Raw genomic sequence first — 14,200 nt, forward strand, 5'->3', positions numbered from 1 at the left:
AGGCTCATCCAGTTTCCATCAGAAGAGATCTGCTCAGGGCTGTGACTTGTTTTTGATGTGAGAGAGGGGACCCCAGAAGGAAGTTGTGTTAAAGGGCGATGGTGACATTGTCGTTAAGTTCTTTGACACCCTCATTAACAACGGTTGTAATTAGCTTTTCCCTTGGAATGTTCCGAAGCTGAGATGATGTGGAGAATGTAGGGTGTTTTAACAAGTAGCAAGTGCAATCGCACTGTAAAGGGCTGCTGGCCTGTTTGTCTCATGCCAAGCAGAATGCCCTTGATAGGGTATGAACCAGTCGTTCTCCTGAGCTGTTGGCAGTTTCCCTCGCCAAGTGACATCACACTCAGCAGGGAGGAGAGCTGGCTGCTTTCTGCGCTGGTAGGCAATTGCGTGTCGCCTGTTCAGGGCATGCTTTTTTTTTTTTTTAATATATTTTATTGATTTTTTACAGAGAGGAAGGGAGAGAGATAGAGAGTCAGAAACAACGATGAGAGAGAAACATCGATCAGCTGCCTCCTGCACACCCTCCACTGGGGATGTGCCTGCAACCAAGGCACATGCCCTTGACCGGAATCGAACCCGGGACCCTTCAGTCCGCAGGTCGACGCTCTATCCACTGAGCCAAACCGGTTTTGGCCAGGGCATGCTTTTGAGTGGTTGAGGACATAATACTGTCCATCAGCAGGACAGCAGGAATCTCAGTATGTGGGGCTTAGGACAAGGAGGAGGGTGGTGGGGAAGGAGTCACAATGGGTAAAACTGACTTGAAAACTATCTTTAAAATGCAAGCCTTGTGATTGTTGGTTTGTGTTTTAAAGGGCTGGGTGCTTGGGCGTGAATCTGATCGGTGCCAACCGAGTGGTGGTGTTTGACGCTTCCTGGAACCCTTGCCATGATGCCCAGGCAGTGTGCCGGGTGTACCGCTACGGCCAGAAAAAGCCCTGCCACATCTACCGCCTGGTGGCTGATTTCACCCTCGAAAAGAAGATCTATGACCGTCAGATTTCCAAGCAGGGCATGTCAGGTGGGCCGCCTTCCGGGTTCAGAAGAGACACATTGATAGAGGCCGCCGTCCTACTGTCTCCAGGCGTTCGGGGACAGGGAGATTGTGGGAACACGAGCAGGCTTCCCAGGATAGAAAGCCAGCAGTCCTCCCACCTCATTCTGACGCAAATAATTGCCTAAGAGGGGACTGACCTCAACTTGTTGAAGGTGGGTTTAGCGATAAGAGCTGAACTAGCAGGTTTCTGTTAAAATACTTCCATTTCCCCAAGGCCTCGGACCTGGTCTTTAACTTTCAGATATGGGGGGGCCGCCTCCGGTGGCTCAGGTGTAGTGCCCATTGTGCCACCCACAGCCTCTCTCCTCTCTGCTGACCTCTGTAGCTGTGGCTTTGCAGTCGTCTTTGCCACATACTGACCTACGGTGTCCCCATCTTCTCCCTTCCAGATCGCGTGGTGGATGATCTCAATCCAATGCTGAACTTCACCCGGAAGGAGGTGGAGAACCTACTGCACTTCGTTGAGAAGGAGCCGGCTCCCCAAGCATCTTTGGACATAAAGGGCATCAAGGAGCCAGTCCTGCAGCTTGCCTGTCGGAAGTACCCTCACCTCATCACCAAGGTCAGAGCCCGGTGTGCACGCAGCCAGTGCCCAGCAGCGGAGGCTCGTCCAGCGAGCTTGTTGTCTTTGTGCGAACTTTTGTTTCACGCAGGCAACTTGAACGCCATGGTTCTTTTCCTTGCCCTGTGCAGTTCCTGCCCCTGGTCTGGTCCTACAAGCGCTGGGCTCAGCCATGGGGAGTGATTTGCTAGTGTGTTTTCCCAGCAGAGAGATGGCACGTTTTAAAAACGTAGCCTGTTAATTCCCTGCCCTCTGCCCTCCTCTTGATGTGGAAGGCAGATGAAGGTGGTCTAAAGCTGTGCTGTCAGACTTGGGAGTCATACTCTCGACAGGACAGCGGACCTGCATGTGTCTGCGAGCAGGCTCTTCGCTAGTGCTGGAGCCGGCCAGCCCTTCCTTGGTGTCAAAGCAAGGCTCAGTGTGTTCCCATCATTTTGCACAAAGACTGATAATTAAGTCAACATTCTCCTATATCCCCAGGAGCCTTTTGAGCATGAGTCATTGCTCCTTAACCGAAGGGATCACAAGCTGACCAAGGCGGAGAAAAAAGCCGCAAAGAAAAGCTACGAGGAAGATAAACGCACATCAGTCCCCTACACCCGCCCGTCGTACGCGCAGTATTACCCCGCCAGCGACCAGAGCCTGACCAGCATCCCCGCCTTCAGTCAGAGAAACTGGTGAGTTGCTGAAAGGGCAGCAAGGTCTGCTGCAGGGCCAGGCCCAAACCTTCCCCCTGCAGCGTTGTGTAAACTTGCTCTTCGGCTGCCGAGAACTGACGGGCTCTGCTCTTGGGTGAGGTGTCCAGGCAGTCAGCAGCCCCGGGGTTGTAAGTGGCTCTGGCGGGAAGAGTGAGCTACTGGTCTTGTGACTCAGGAGAGTCCATTTGTATTCCTGGGAGGTGCGGGTTCCCAAAACACAGAGACCCAACCCTCCTGTACAGCCCGTCCTATCCGTAGCACCTTGGTCCTAGACGTTGCTAAGCGTGAGTGCAAGGGTGAAGGGCAGGTCTTTATGGGCCTAGGAGTGCCGTCAGTGCGTTCTGCTGCTCATGGGATTGCATTCTGTGGCTGTGCCCCAGTCCTGAGTGAAAAACCTTTTCCTTGAGCAAACTTCTAGAACGGTTCAGAATATGAGCGGGGGAGAAGCCTGTTGCTGAATGGAGAGAGAGGCCTGGCTGTTGGGCACAGTGTTGTGGCTGCTGCTGCTTTTGTGGTCGTGACTAGAGGGGTACCCTAGGGAGTGGCCCCAGGAGGAGCCCAATGAAAAGTAATGCAGAGGAGAGAGGGGTGTCTGCATTACTTGCTGATACTTGAAGTTTCAGAGAGTAAAGACCGTTAAGGTTGGACAGGTGCACATGTGGTGTCACGTGGCCTTTCTCCTTGGTGAGTGGGCACGTTCCACCCATCTGTCTTCAGCTCACATGCACTGGGTTCTGAAGAACTTGCCCTCCCTGTGGCATCGTTGCCTCTCCCTAACTTTCCTCCAAGGACGAATGCCTGGTGTGTGTAGATGGACCGTCCGAATCCCCGGAAAGGCATCCTCCCGCTGACATCTGACTCCTTAGGCTCCGAGAGGCGTCATCCCTCGCTGCCTCTGCCTCCCCTGCCTCAGACCTACGTCTTGTCTTTTGAGCTGACTCTCCTCTGCAGCCGCTGAGGCTGAGGCTGTGGCTGGGGTCTGACGGGCTCCGCAGGCTTTGCAGGAGGGAAGGGTGGCTGTTCAGCCGACCTCTCTGAGTGCGCTGTCCTTCTCTCACAGGCAGCCAACGCTGAAGAGCGATGAGAAGCCTGTGGCCAGTGTCCGTCCTGTACAGTCCACCCCCATCCCCATGATGCCCCGGCATGTCCCCCTGGGAGGCGGCGTAAGCTGTGCCTCCAGCACAAACCCAGCTGTGAACTTCCCCATCAACTACCTGCAGCGCGCGGGCGTCCTCGTGCAGAAGGTGGTCACCACCACAGGTCGGGTGCTGTCCCTTTTCCAATCACTTGGTTCATGCAGGAATTTTAGTATTTATTGAACACCTCGAACATCCTAAAGTGGTGTGGAGCAGGTGCTTGCAAATAACTCAGAGAGCAAAAAAATACAGAGAAATAACCATTTGAACCAACTTTTTCTAAACCAGAAACTCTATGAAATTTTAATTAAATCAGGGAAATTGACCCGAAAGATGATCAGCTTTCTCAGAAGTTCCTGGTTCTCAGAGTATTCTCTATTAGACAGCTGTGAGAGGGCTGCGGGCGGGCCTTGCTGTCCTGGCTCTGCCCTCTGCCCACTGAGAGGCCTTAGAGAAGCCGCTGAGGAATGGGGTGGCTGTGGACTGGTTTCCTTCCCTGCTTTAGTCAGGCCCCGTGTGATCTAAATCTCAGGTCTGTGTCTTCACTAGATATTGTTATTCCTGGACTCAACAGCTCCACAGATGTACAGGCGAGAATTAATGCTGGGGAGAGCATCCACATCATCCGCGGGACGAAAGGTGAGACTGACTGCCCGCCCGTCCCCTGTCCGGGCTGGAAAGCAGAATCCGTACCTGTGGGGAAGCATGAGGAAGTGCCATTTCCAGGAGCTCAGTAGAGTGGGCGGGGCCCACCGGCCAAGTCCAGCCACTGCCTCTCCCTGTGTCTGTGAGCAAGAATGGGCTTTACATTCTCAGTTGGTTCGGAGGGGAGGGCGGGGATCAAAAGAAGAATATTTTGTAACGTGAAATTACACAAAATTCACATTTCAGTGTCCATAAATAAATATTTTTAGACCATAGAGGCACCTAGCTGTTATGCTACAGAGTCGAATAGTTGCAAGAGAGAGCTGATGGCTCACAAAGCCAGAATTACTTACTAATTGGCCTTTTAAGAAAAAGTTTGCCAATCTCCGGCCTGGAGCAGCCAGATTTTCCAGATTGCTAAAAACATGGGATGGTAGATTAGTGTGTGGGAATAGAACGCAGTTCTAGAATTGTTCCCACCGACAGAGAGAGGGTAGTGAGGCAGGAAGGCGTGGGCCAGAGTGCGTGTGGTCCTCCACGGCATGAGCCTTTCCTGATGTGTCCTGTGCCTGTCCATCTCCCAGAGGGCCAGGCTCCAGAGCGGGGCCTGTGGCGGTGCTGATGCAGTGCATGTTTGTGGGGAAAGGGATAATACTGGGCCACAGCTCCATCCTCACCACTCATTTCAGAGGTCTGAGAGGGTGTGAGGCTGGTTTTACAGCTGTTTCCCAGCCCACGGGCTGGCAGGAGGGCATGTCCGCTGCTCACAGTCTTCCTCGTGCTTCTTAGGGACGTACATCCGCACCAGCGACGGGCGGATCTTTGCTGTCCGAGCGACGGGCAAACCCAAAGCCCCTGAAGATGGTCGGATGGCTGCCTCAGGTATAGTGTGCAGCTGTGTCTCCCGTTCGCCGCTGGCCACGTGTTTTGTTTTGGTTTAGTTTCACTTGTAATTAACTTTTTAGTAAATAATGTGTACATGGCTCACAATTGAAAAGGTACAAAAAGGGGTGAAGGGAAAAGTAAGTTTTTTCCCCGCCATACCTCCAGCCAGTCACTTCTCGCCTGTCATTTTCAGAGATACTCTGAGTACAGGACAGGGGTGTGTGTGTCTTTATGGACAAAAAGCATGTGTGCCTGTCTGGATAAAAAACGTGTGTATGACTTACCTTTGTATTTTTAAAGTGAATGCTCACTTACTGTATAATACACTGGCTAGTCCTTACTCACTAGGTAGCCCAGGGCTGGTGCCTTATCTGCGGTAGCTGTGCCTCCTGAGGGTGCGCACAGAATGCCGTAGGTGGGACAGCACCGTGTGTCCCAAGCCCCCTGTCCTGGAACGCTCAGACTGCTTGTTCCACATGCAGAACTGGCTCCCAGGCACGTGGTGTATCTGCAGCAGAATCCCCAGACGTGGGCGGACCGCCAGGTCAGAGTGTGGGCTCATTCACAGTGAGGTGCTCTGGCCAGGCTCCCCTCTGGGAGTCCTCCTCCATCCTTCCTCCGGGAGGCACGAGAGCCAGACTGCTCGCTCCCAGCTCTCACTGTGGGGATGTGCGCACAGCCAGCCGAGCTGATAGAGCGGCACCGTGAGCACTCACGTCGCCACGCCAAGACCCATGACTGTTCCTTTCGGCATGCACTCACTTTGTCTCTCCCTGCCCTGCCCGTTATCTGAGCTATTTGCAAAGCGAGGACGTCACGTCACTTTTAACTAAACATGTTCGCACACAGAGCCTAAGGGCAAGGGCCTTCCCCTCCGAGCCAGCACCGTTGTCACACGGAGTTACCAGCTCCCCACGGGGCCCGCTGTCCAGGCCAGAGCCCGTTTTCCAGGCGACCCATCGTCTTCCACGGCCACGGCTTTGGTTTGGTTTTCAGCCAGGATGGGTGGCTTGTTGGAAGCACTTCCCTCTTTTCTTCCGTCCTGGTCCCTGCCAGCCTGACGGGGTCAGGCTGCTGACTTAGCATTTCACGTCCATGACCTCGTGGCTTCACCTTGTGGAGGCTTACCATCAGGGAAAGGAGAGACCTGTTTCCTAAGGGAAAGTTAACTGGGTAACTTTATACATCAACTATTTGAATTTTGGGGACACAAAATTTTTTGTTCTATCATGGAACTTTCCCCTATATCTTCCTTCTCTCCCTGCCCATTTTGGTTCTCAGTCACCTATGTTTTGTCCCCAGGTTCCCAGGGGCCTTCTCTCGAGTCTACGAGCAACGGCAGACCCAGTGCCTCATCACCCAAAGCCCCAGACCCTGAGGGACTGGCCAGGCCCGTCTCTCCCGACAGCCCGGAGATCCTCAGCGAGCTGCAGCAGTATGCCGACGTGGCCGCTGCCCGCGAGTCCCGCCAGAGCTCCCCCAGCTCCGCCGCCGGCCTGCCTGGCCCCCCTGCCCAACTGGTGGACGGCAGTGCTGTGCCTGGGACCGCTCTCGGGACGGAGCCTCGACTTGGGAGCCACTGCCTCAACAGTTCCCTCTTGGTGACCGGCCAGCCCTGTGGTGACAGGCACCCAGTCTTGGATTTAAGGGGCCACAAGCGGAAGCTGGTCACACCATCTGTTGCCCAGGAGTCAGCCCGCCGGCGGTCCAGGAAGGGCCATCTGCCAGCCCCCGTGCAGCCGTATGAACACGGGTATCCAGTTGCAGGCGGGTTTGCCATGCCACCCGTCTCCTTAAACCATAACCTCACCGCCCCCTTCACCTCCCAGGCTGGGGAGAACTCCCTGTTTATGGGCAGTCCCCCCTCCTACTACCAGCTGTCCAATTTGCTGGCAGATGCCCGCCTGGTGTTTCCAGTGACTACTGACCCTCTGGTGCCAGCAGGCCCCGTCAGTTCCTCTTCCACGGCTACCTCAGTCACTGCCAGCACCCCCTCCTTCATGCTGAACCCCTCTGTTCCAGGGATGCTGCCCAGCTACTCACTCCCGTTCTCACAGCCACTCCTGTCCGAGCCGAGGATGTTTGCGCCTTTCCCCACCCCTGTCTTGCCCACCAACCTTTCCCGGGGCCTGTCGGTCTACCCAGGCTACATGTCCTCCCACGCGGGCTACCCAGCTGGCGGCCTCCTCCAGTCCCAGGTGCCTCCCTTTGACTCTCACGAGGTGGCTGAGGTGGGGTTCAGCTCCAATGACGATGAGGACAAGGACGATGATGTGATAGAGGTCACTGGGAAATAGCTGGGAGCCCCTCTCCACCTCCCTCAGGGCCCCAGCAGGTTGCCCACCAAGCTGGAAGGCAGCCGTCGGGGCTTCTGAGAGGAGGGCACTTGGCAGGAGGGGCAGGAGGAGGACAAGGAAGGGGGTGACCACAGTGGCAGGGCTCTGCTGCAGCTCCACAAAGAGGCAGAAAGTTCCAGCGGAGCAGCAACCGCGGGAAATCAGGGACCCGAACAGGACTGAGGGCCGGGCAGCCGCCTCTCTTCCCGCTGCCTTGCTTCGCTGTCGGCTTGCCCGCTTGCCCCTCTGAGTGTAGGCGCTCACATCCCATCTCTGTCTTTGGGAATGTTCTCTCCCAAGAGACCTGCCTTACCGGGTGACTTAGCTTGGCCTGGACGAGGGAGGGGAGCGAGGGGGGCGGGGTTAGGAAGGAGTGTGGGCAGGGAGAGCAGACTGCGATTCCACGTGGAGTCTTTTTAGGGGGTGGGAAGGAAGCAGACCAGGTATGTGTGCTGTGCGTGTGTGTGTTTATGTACGTACGTGTATGTAACAGCAGGGATGAAGGTGGGGGGGAGGAAGGGAGGGACGGATGAGGGGGGAAAATGAATTTATCTTTTTAAAAATGGAAATCAGAGTGTGGTGGTTATGGCAGTTAGAATGCACGTCAGGGTGCGCCCAGGAGAGCCGTGGAAGCCACAGGTTTCCTTCTCGTGGGTGAAGAGGAGCCAGGTAACCCGAGTCCTGGTTTTCAGAGCCACATTGGTTGTGGAGTTTGGGGGAGACAACGGGAGAAATGGGCATCGCCCCTCTCTGCCTCTCCCCAGGGCTGCCTCGGAGCAGCCCTTTCCAGGGGGAGAAACGGCGAGGTGGGAGGGGAGCCGTGTGCTGTGGGGCGAGATCATGGCGCCATGGCTGGAAGGACATGCTTCACAGGGATGGACCTGAGCCCCCACTGCCTGTCCCAGTGGCCTTTCCTGCCCCTGCCTTCCCTGGTAGAGCTCAGTTAATTTATTTCTGTGGGCAATTATTTATTATTTAGACGTTTCATGTGTCTTTGTTGTTATTGGGAGTGGGAGGGGGAGGCTGGGGTCGGGAAGAGGGTAGGAGATGGGAAAGGCAGTTTTAAGATACCCCAGACCCCGTAGCTGCCGGTGAGTACATCCCCGAGGGTGGCGAACTGGCCATGGGAGGAAAGCCAGGCTTGACCAAGGTGCGCACCGAACAGCCAGTTTGCGGGAAGACCAGGGAACCCTGTGTCTGGAGAATGGGTGGATGAGGCTCGTTCCACAGAGGTGGAAACGGGGGGACATGGAGTTTGCTATTGGAAAGTAAGTGACCCCAAATTTGGAGTTGCATCCTCCTTTGGTGACCTTAGAGGCAGGCTCGCTGTGCTGTGTATAGTGGCTGCGTTGAGGGAACAGACTGTTGATTTCCTATGGGGAAATGTGTTGGCTTCCCCAGCCTATCAGATGGTCGTGTGGGCCTGCGGTGTGCTGCCTCCATCCTCTCTGAAGGAACATGGAGGAGCCTTCCTCTGGAGGAGCCCTAAGCCTGGCTCTGTCCTAAAAGAACACATCAGCCATTCTGGGTCGACTTTCTTGTGCCAGTGCCAGGGCGGGGCATCTAGTCTTTAGGCGCAGACACGGGCTGTCTTCCTCTTGGCGCTCCCTGGCTGCTGAGGCCGCTCCAGGCAGTTCTTGGTGACGAACACACCATCTCTGTCCTCAGAGCTGCGCCCCTCCCCGCGGGTCCTCCTCACTGGGCAGCTGCTGCCCCTGCCGCCCCTGCCCTGGAGGCAGTTTAGTCAGGTCACCCCTAGTAGTAGCTGCTTCTGCAACTCTTCCTCCAGCTGGTTTTCATTGTTGGGGGGCCTTACACACTGGGGGTGTTGTCTCCAGAGGAGAGACAAGGAGATGGCTGATGGGGGTGTGCATGTACGAGTGGGTGTGTTTGTGCGCTGTCCGGTTACACCAAGAGTGGGACTTAAGGCGCTCTTTTTCTGTTTTCATAAGCACCCTGTCAGACTCTTAACTCTCCTACTCATAGAAGCCTTAGATCTACAACTTAGCTATGCAAATTATTGTAGTAACTTAAAGCTAGCACCTCCAGCCAGTGCTCTCTTTCAGGTGCACCAGGAGCGGATGGTGCGTGGACTCAGTTGTGGGCTTTCAGGTTGAGGCTGGTGCCGTGGGCGTGAGCTACCCCAGATCTCCGGTTGGCTGAGCGCACTCACACCCTGAGCCACAGCTGATACCTCCAAGGCCCCTGAGCACTGAGATCCTAGAGCGGGTGCGTGCGTGTGTGCGTGCGTGCGTGCGTGCGTGCGTGTGTGTGTGTGTGTGTGTGTGTGTGTGTGTGTGTCTAAGGAGGGGTCATTCTGTGTGCACCTCTAAAAAATCACAGCAGCAGGCTCCAGGAATCCACAAACTATTCCAGCAAGGAACTGAGACCAGTCCCTGGAGGGATGGGCTTTGGAGGTACCGGGAAGCGAGTGGGTATTCTGAGGCAGCGCGTGCCTGCTGTCGACCCAGTGCTTCCAGGGGCTGGGTCTTGCTTTAACTGGAGAGAAGCCATAGCTTCGGGAGGCAGACCTGGCTGGAGAAGGCTTTGTTTGATATGTGCAGCTTATACTGTGTAGGCAGGTAGGGTGGGGTCATGGGAAATTGGGGTGCTACCAGTTCCATGTGTGTGTTTTTAATGACCGCGAAAACTCTTCTGACTTTCCTGCTGTCTCTTCCTGTGTGCTGGTAGGCAGTGAGCATGTGTGTGAGGGAAGCAGGAACTGTCTCAGAGGCCAAGAACCATGCTCTACAGCTTCTTTGATAGAGACCCTTGCTGGTGGCTTCCACCTGCCATCCAGGCCTGCGTGAGGGAGGGGTGGGGAGATGAGGGGGGGGGAGAGCGGCCTGGGCGTTTCCCCTCCCTCATCTTCCACAGAAGCCCCATCCAGCTGGTTCAGCCTGAGTTCTCACCGAGGGACTATGGTACAGCTTGATTCAGGATTACCACGTGTAGTGATGTGCGATTTCCTTTTCTTAGTATCTTTGTGGATAAAAAATGAACAGAGACAGAGTAGCCACTTAAGAAAGTAAGTGAACCCTGTTGGATCAGATTAGATTTGGCCAAGTCCTCACCGTCTCGAGTTGTGCTTCAGCATCTGTCTTGTCATCTCCCGACTTCAGGATAACTCTGGTCCTTGGAACTCTCTCCCCTAGGAATTAGTGTATGAAATTGATATACTTGTGATTCACAACTAAATGTGACATTTCCCACTCCAGGGTCTGAAGCAAAGCTAGGGGAGTTTTGCTGATGGGTTGAAACAGTCAACCAAACCTTAGGCGTCGGGGGACGGGCATCCCAGAGTCAGCAGCAGAGCAAGTCGTCTGCTTGGGTCCGCAAGCCTGGCCTTGCTCCGGAACTGAGTGCTCGTCCCATGTGGACGGTCTGGGGGCTTTACATTCCTTGTTCCTAGTGTTCCTGGCCATGACCCCTTCCTCCTGTTCCCTGTGATTCCTCAGAAGACCGGTCTCCCTTCCGAACCATGGCCTCCTGTGCACCCAGCTAAGTGGCTCTTTTGCCACCAAAGCTCCTGAGAGAGGGGCTCCTTTTCCCCAGTGGACCCCAGGAGACTTTCTGGCCCTCTGCTCACTGTTCCCAGGAACCTGCCCCTCCAGGCCTGTCTGAGTGCTTCGTTCTCCATCCATCACCCTCCCCATCCCTTCCCCTCCTCCTGGCGCTTCTCTTCTGCCCTGTGTACTCCACTGTTACACCTAAATGTCTGTCTGTGCCACTAGCTTGGCCCTGGGCCTTTTATGAATACCCAAGTCTTACAATGAGCTCCTGAGCAGGCGATGTCCAACTTCTTCGCTCTTCAGGGACTGAGCCTGCCTCTCTCTCGGACCTGTGACCCAGGAATAGGTGCATCTGAGTCCGAGAGGTAGCCAGGCAGGCTGCAGAGTCTGGGGGCAGAGGCTGGGAGAGATTTGGGTACTTTCTGTTACCACTACTGGGGTGATATTTAGAAGAGGGGGGACCTCATACTGTGACCTGATCCAGGACCCTCCTCTGGGAGAGAGCTCAGCCCAGGTGTGTGTATGTGTGTGTGCGCATGTGTGCCTGTGAGTGTGTGTGCACATGCACACACCTGCTCATGTGCACATGAGTGTAAACTGACTTGTCTGGTTGTGTTACTCAGGGTGGGCTGGGGACTCACCAGAAGAATCCCCTTAGCCCGCTCCAGACTGGTTTTTTCCTGTACCCTCTCCAGAGGGGTCAGGGAAGGAGGTCCAGGTGGGTTGAGGGGGTCGCAGTGGATAACCACTAAGGCCACATTGCTGCCAGGAGTGTGGGGGGGGGAGGTTTGGGGCCCCAGGGACCTGGCACCTGGCTTTGGTTTTCCGTCTTCTTTCCTCAGGACGCCCCCTGAGGCCTGGGATTGCACCTGGCTCTGAGGAGCACCTGTGGCTGGTGCTCAGCCGGTGTAGTCATGGGCTTCCCTCCTCGCAGGGCAGGTGCTCCTGCCCCAGAGACTGGGCAACTGGCTGTTTCTATGACGTATTTATTTTTACTTGTGTTTCATGTCACTTTTTTAAAGCAAACAGAACAATTGTAAGTCAGTATAACTGCCTATCAGTTTTCTTTATTTCTCTTTTTGTAAAATAAAATTTAAACTCAAGAAGGCAATGGTGTTTGATCAAGGAATTGTCTGCACAGCTGTTTGGGAAGTGGTGACAGGGATATAACAGCATTGAGGGATAGCATGGGGGGGGGGGGGGGGCGGGGCAGACGCAGACCCTGCAGGTGGTCGTGCAGTGGAGTTCGCAGCCTCTTCCGGCCTTTGCTCACCTGACAGGACTGCCTTTCCAGAGGACACAGTGAAGCTGCCTCGGGACGTGCGGCTACTGGTCCTCAGCCCTGCAGGGGCTGTGAGTGGCTGGGGCTCGGGCAGCACCACAGGAGCCTTCTCCACTTGTCAGGAGTTGGAGGATCGAACCACTGCCTCCCAGAGAGCTAGCCAGGGCTCTGGAACCCGAGGAGCTGGGGAAGGAGGGGAGTGTCCACCCTTCCTTCTGTTTCAGGGGAGGAGCCCTGGGAAAACTCTCTGGAAATTTACTAAGGGAGAATTAGGGCCTCTTGGACAGGGGAAAGCAGGACACAGGCCAAATCGGGGCGCATGAGGGAGAATATGGCTATTGGGACTTAGCACTAGGAGTGGAGCATGGCTAGGTGAGCCTCTGCTCAGACGCTACGCCCCCCCATACCTCCACCCCTCCCCCCAGGAAAGTGCCCTGGCTGCTGCCTCCTGGTGGCCAGCGGAGGCCTTGCAGGAATCCTACCAAGGGCGGGGCTTGCTCCGAGAGGAAGTCTTGAAGGCTGATGGCTTGCAGTCCCAGTCACAGGCAGACTCCCTTCCGACAGACAGTGGCGCTGAGGCAACTAAGGCGCACCCTGAATTCTGACGTGGGGCCCTGGAGTTCCCCGACCAGGCTAAAGGAAGTGAGCAGTGCCCTAGCCGGTTTGGCTCCGTGGATAGAGTGTCGGCCTGCGGACTGAAGGGGTCCCGGGTTAGATTCCAGTCAAGAAAGGGCACAGGCCCGGGTTGCGGGCTCAATCCCCAGTGAGGGGCATGCAGGAGGCAGCTGATCAATGATTCTCATCACTGATGTTTCTATCTCCCTCTCCCTTCCTCTCTCTAATCAATAAAAATATATTCTTTTAAACAAGAAGTGAACAGAAAGGACCAGATGAGGAAAGGGCAGCTCCCGACAAGGGTTTCATGGGAGGAGTCCACACGCTTCTGAGACGCAGAACCCAGCGCCTCAGGAAATGCTCCAAGTGTGTAAGCCCCTTGCCCAAAGAGTTTGACCAGGTGCCTGGTGTTCACAAGCAAAACAACTGCCACGACCCTGCGGGCCCAGCCCCAAGCGCCTGTACGGGGCCCTGTGGGTGAGGAGGGAACGTGTGAAGCTGGGGGGAAGGAAGCCAGGGTTGTGAGAGTCTCTGTGTGCCCAGTGTGCAGCAGGGGTGGTGGGCTCTGCAATAAGGCGAGTGCCTTCCCAAGCATCAAACCTCTGTGTCAGGTGCACCAAGGTGACGCTTGGCCCAGCAAGACTTGCTTCCACTGCAAGACTGGGCCTCTCAGGCGGGCAGGGTTTTTATGGTTTTACCTTTGGGGCCCTGAAAGGGCTTGTAGGTCCTTAGAAATAGGAGCTGAAGATTGAACCTGTCTTCAAGGAGCTCACACTTGGCCCGGGAGTTACCTGGTACAAGCTCAGCTGAGGGCAGACCAGTCTCCCCCAGCTGCCTCCCGGGCCTGAGGGGGGAGCCTGAGGAGGGGGCGTGGCCCTGGCGAGCTCCCCGGGGGGTGGGGCCTTGGTTTTTTGTTCCCTCGGTATCCGCAGCCCCTAGGACTGTCCTGGCATGGTGGCTGGGTGACCGGTCCCGCCCGTGCTTTGGGTGGCGGGTGGAGAGCGGTGGAGCTGGAGGCAGGAAGCTGATCTGTGTGCTGTCCGGAGCTTGGCTCCACTTCCTTGCGCTCAGGTTGGGCCTCAGTTCACTCCGCTCTAAGACGGGAGCAAGTGGCCCTGCCTTGCTCTGGTCCCAGGTCTGTCGCGAAGCCTCAGTGGGAGAAAGTGGCAGGACCACGGACCGCAGAAATGCCAGAAACCCCGTCAAACGCTCCTCTCTGGCGCCGGCTTCCCGGACCCCAGCCTGGCGCCCCATCGCGGCCCACCCGGCAGCCTTCCCTTCGCGCCTGGGGCCGCGCTGTCTCGGTGCCCTCGCCAACCCAGAGGCCCAGGGCTGCTCGGGCCGCACCCTCGCCAACCTCGCGGTGGGCGGGAGGCAAGAAGGTGCCCGTGCGCCCCGCCCCCTGACAGCTCCCGAGGACAGACGCACGCTCGTTGCCATGGAGACGCGGAGGGGCAGGCCGCCGC

The 14,200-nt window shown here is 56.1% G+C and overlaps 1 protein-coding gene across 1 annotated transcript in view; it reads left to right on the plus strand.

Annotated features, from left to right (window-relative positions):
- The window catches only part of RAD54L2 (RAD54 like 2), a 50,782-nt gene extending 43,096 nt beyond the window's left edge, over window positions 1-7,686 (plus strand). Inside the window, exons 16-22 of the mRNA XM_079794645.1 lie at window positions 822-1,027; window positions 1,453-1,625; window positions 2,106-2,302; window positions 3,384-3,583; window positions 4,009-4,098; window positions 4,894-4,986; window positions 6,292-7,686. Coding sequence (XP_079650771.1) covers window positions 822-1,027; window positions 1,453-1,625; window positions 2,106-2,302; window positions 3,384-3,583; window positions 4,009-4,098; window positions 4,894-4,986; window positions 6,292-7,286 — 1,954 coding nt within the window. The 3' untranslated portion in view covers window positions 7,287-7,686. The remainder of the gene's footprint in view (window positions 1-821; window positions 1,028-1,452; window positions 1,626-2,105; window positions 2,303-3,383; window positions 3,584-4,008; window positions 4,099-4,893; window positions 4,987-6,291) is intronic.
- Window positions 7,687-14,200: the final 6,514 nt, after the last annotated feature.

The sequence above is a fragment of the Cnephaeus nilssonii genome (assembly GCF_951640355.1).
Source record: "Cnephaeus nilssonii genome assembly, chromosome: 17".
In the NCBI taxonomy this organism is placed as follows: domain Eukaryota; kingdom Metazoa; phylum Chordata; class Mammalia; order Chiroptera; family Vespertilionidae; genus Cnephaeus; species Cnephaeus nilssonii.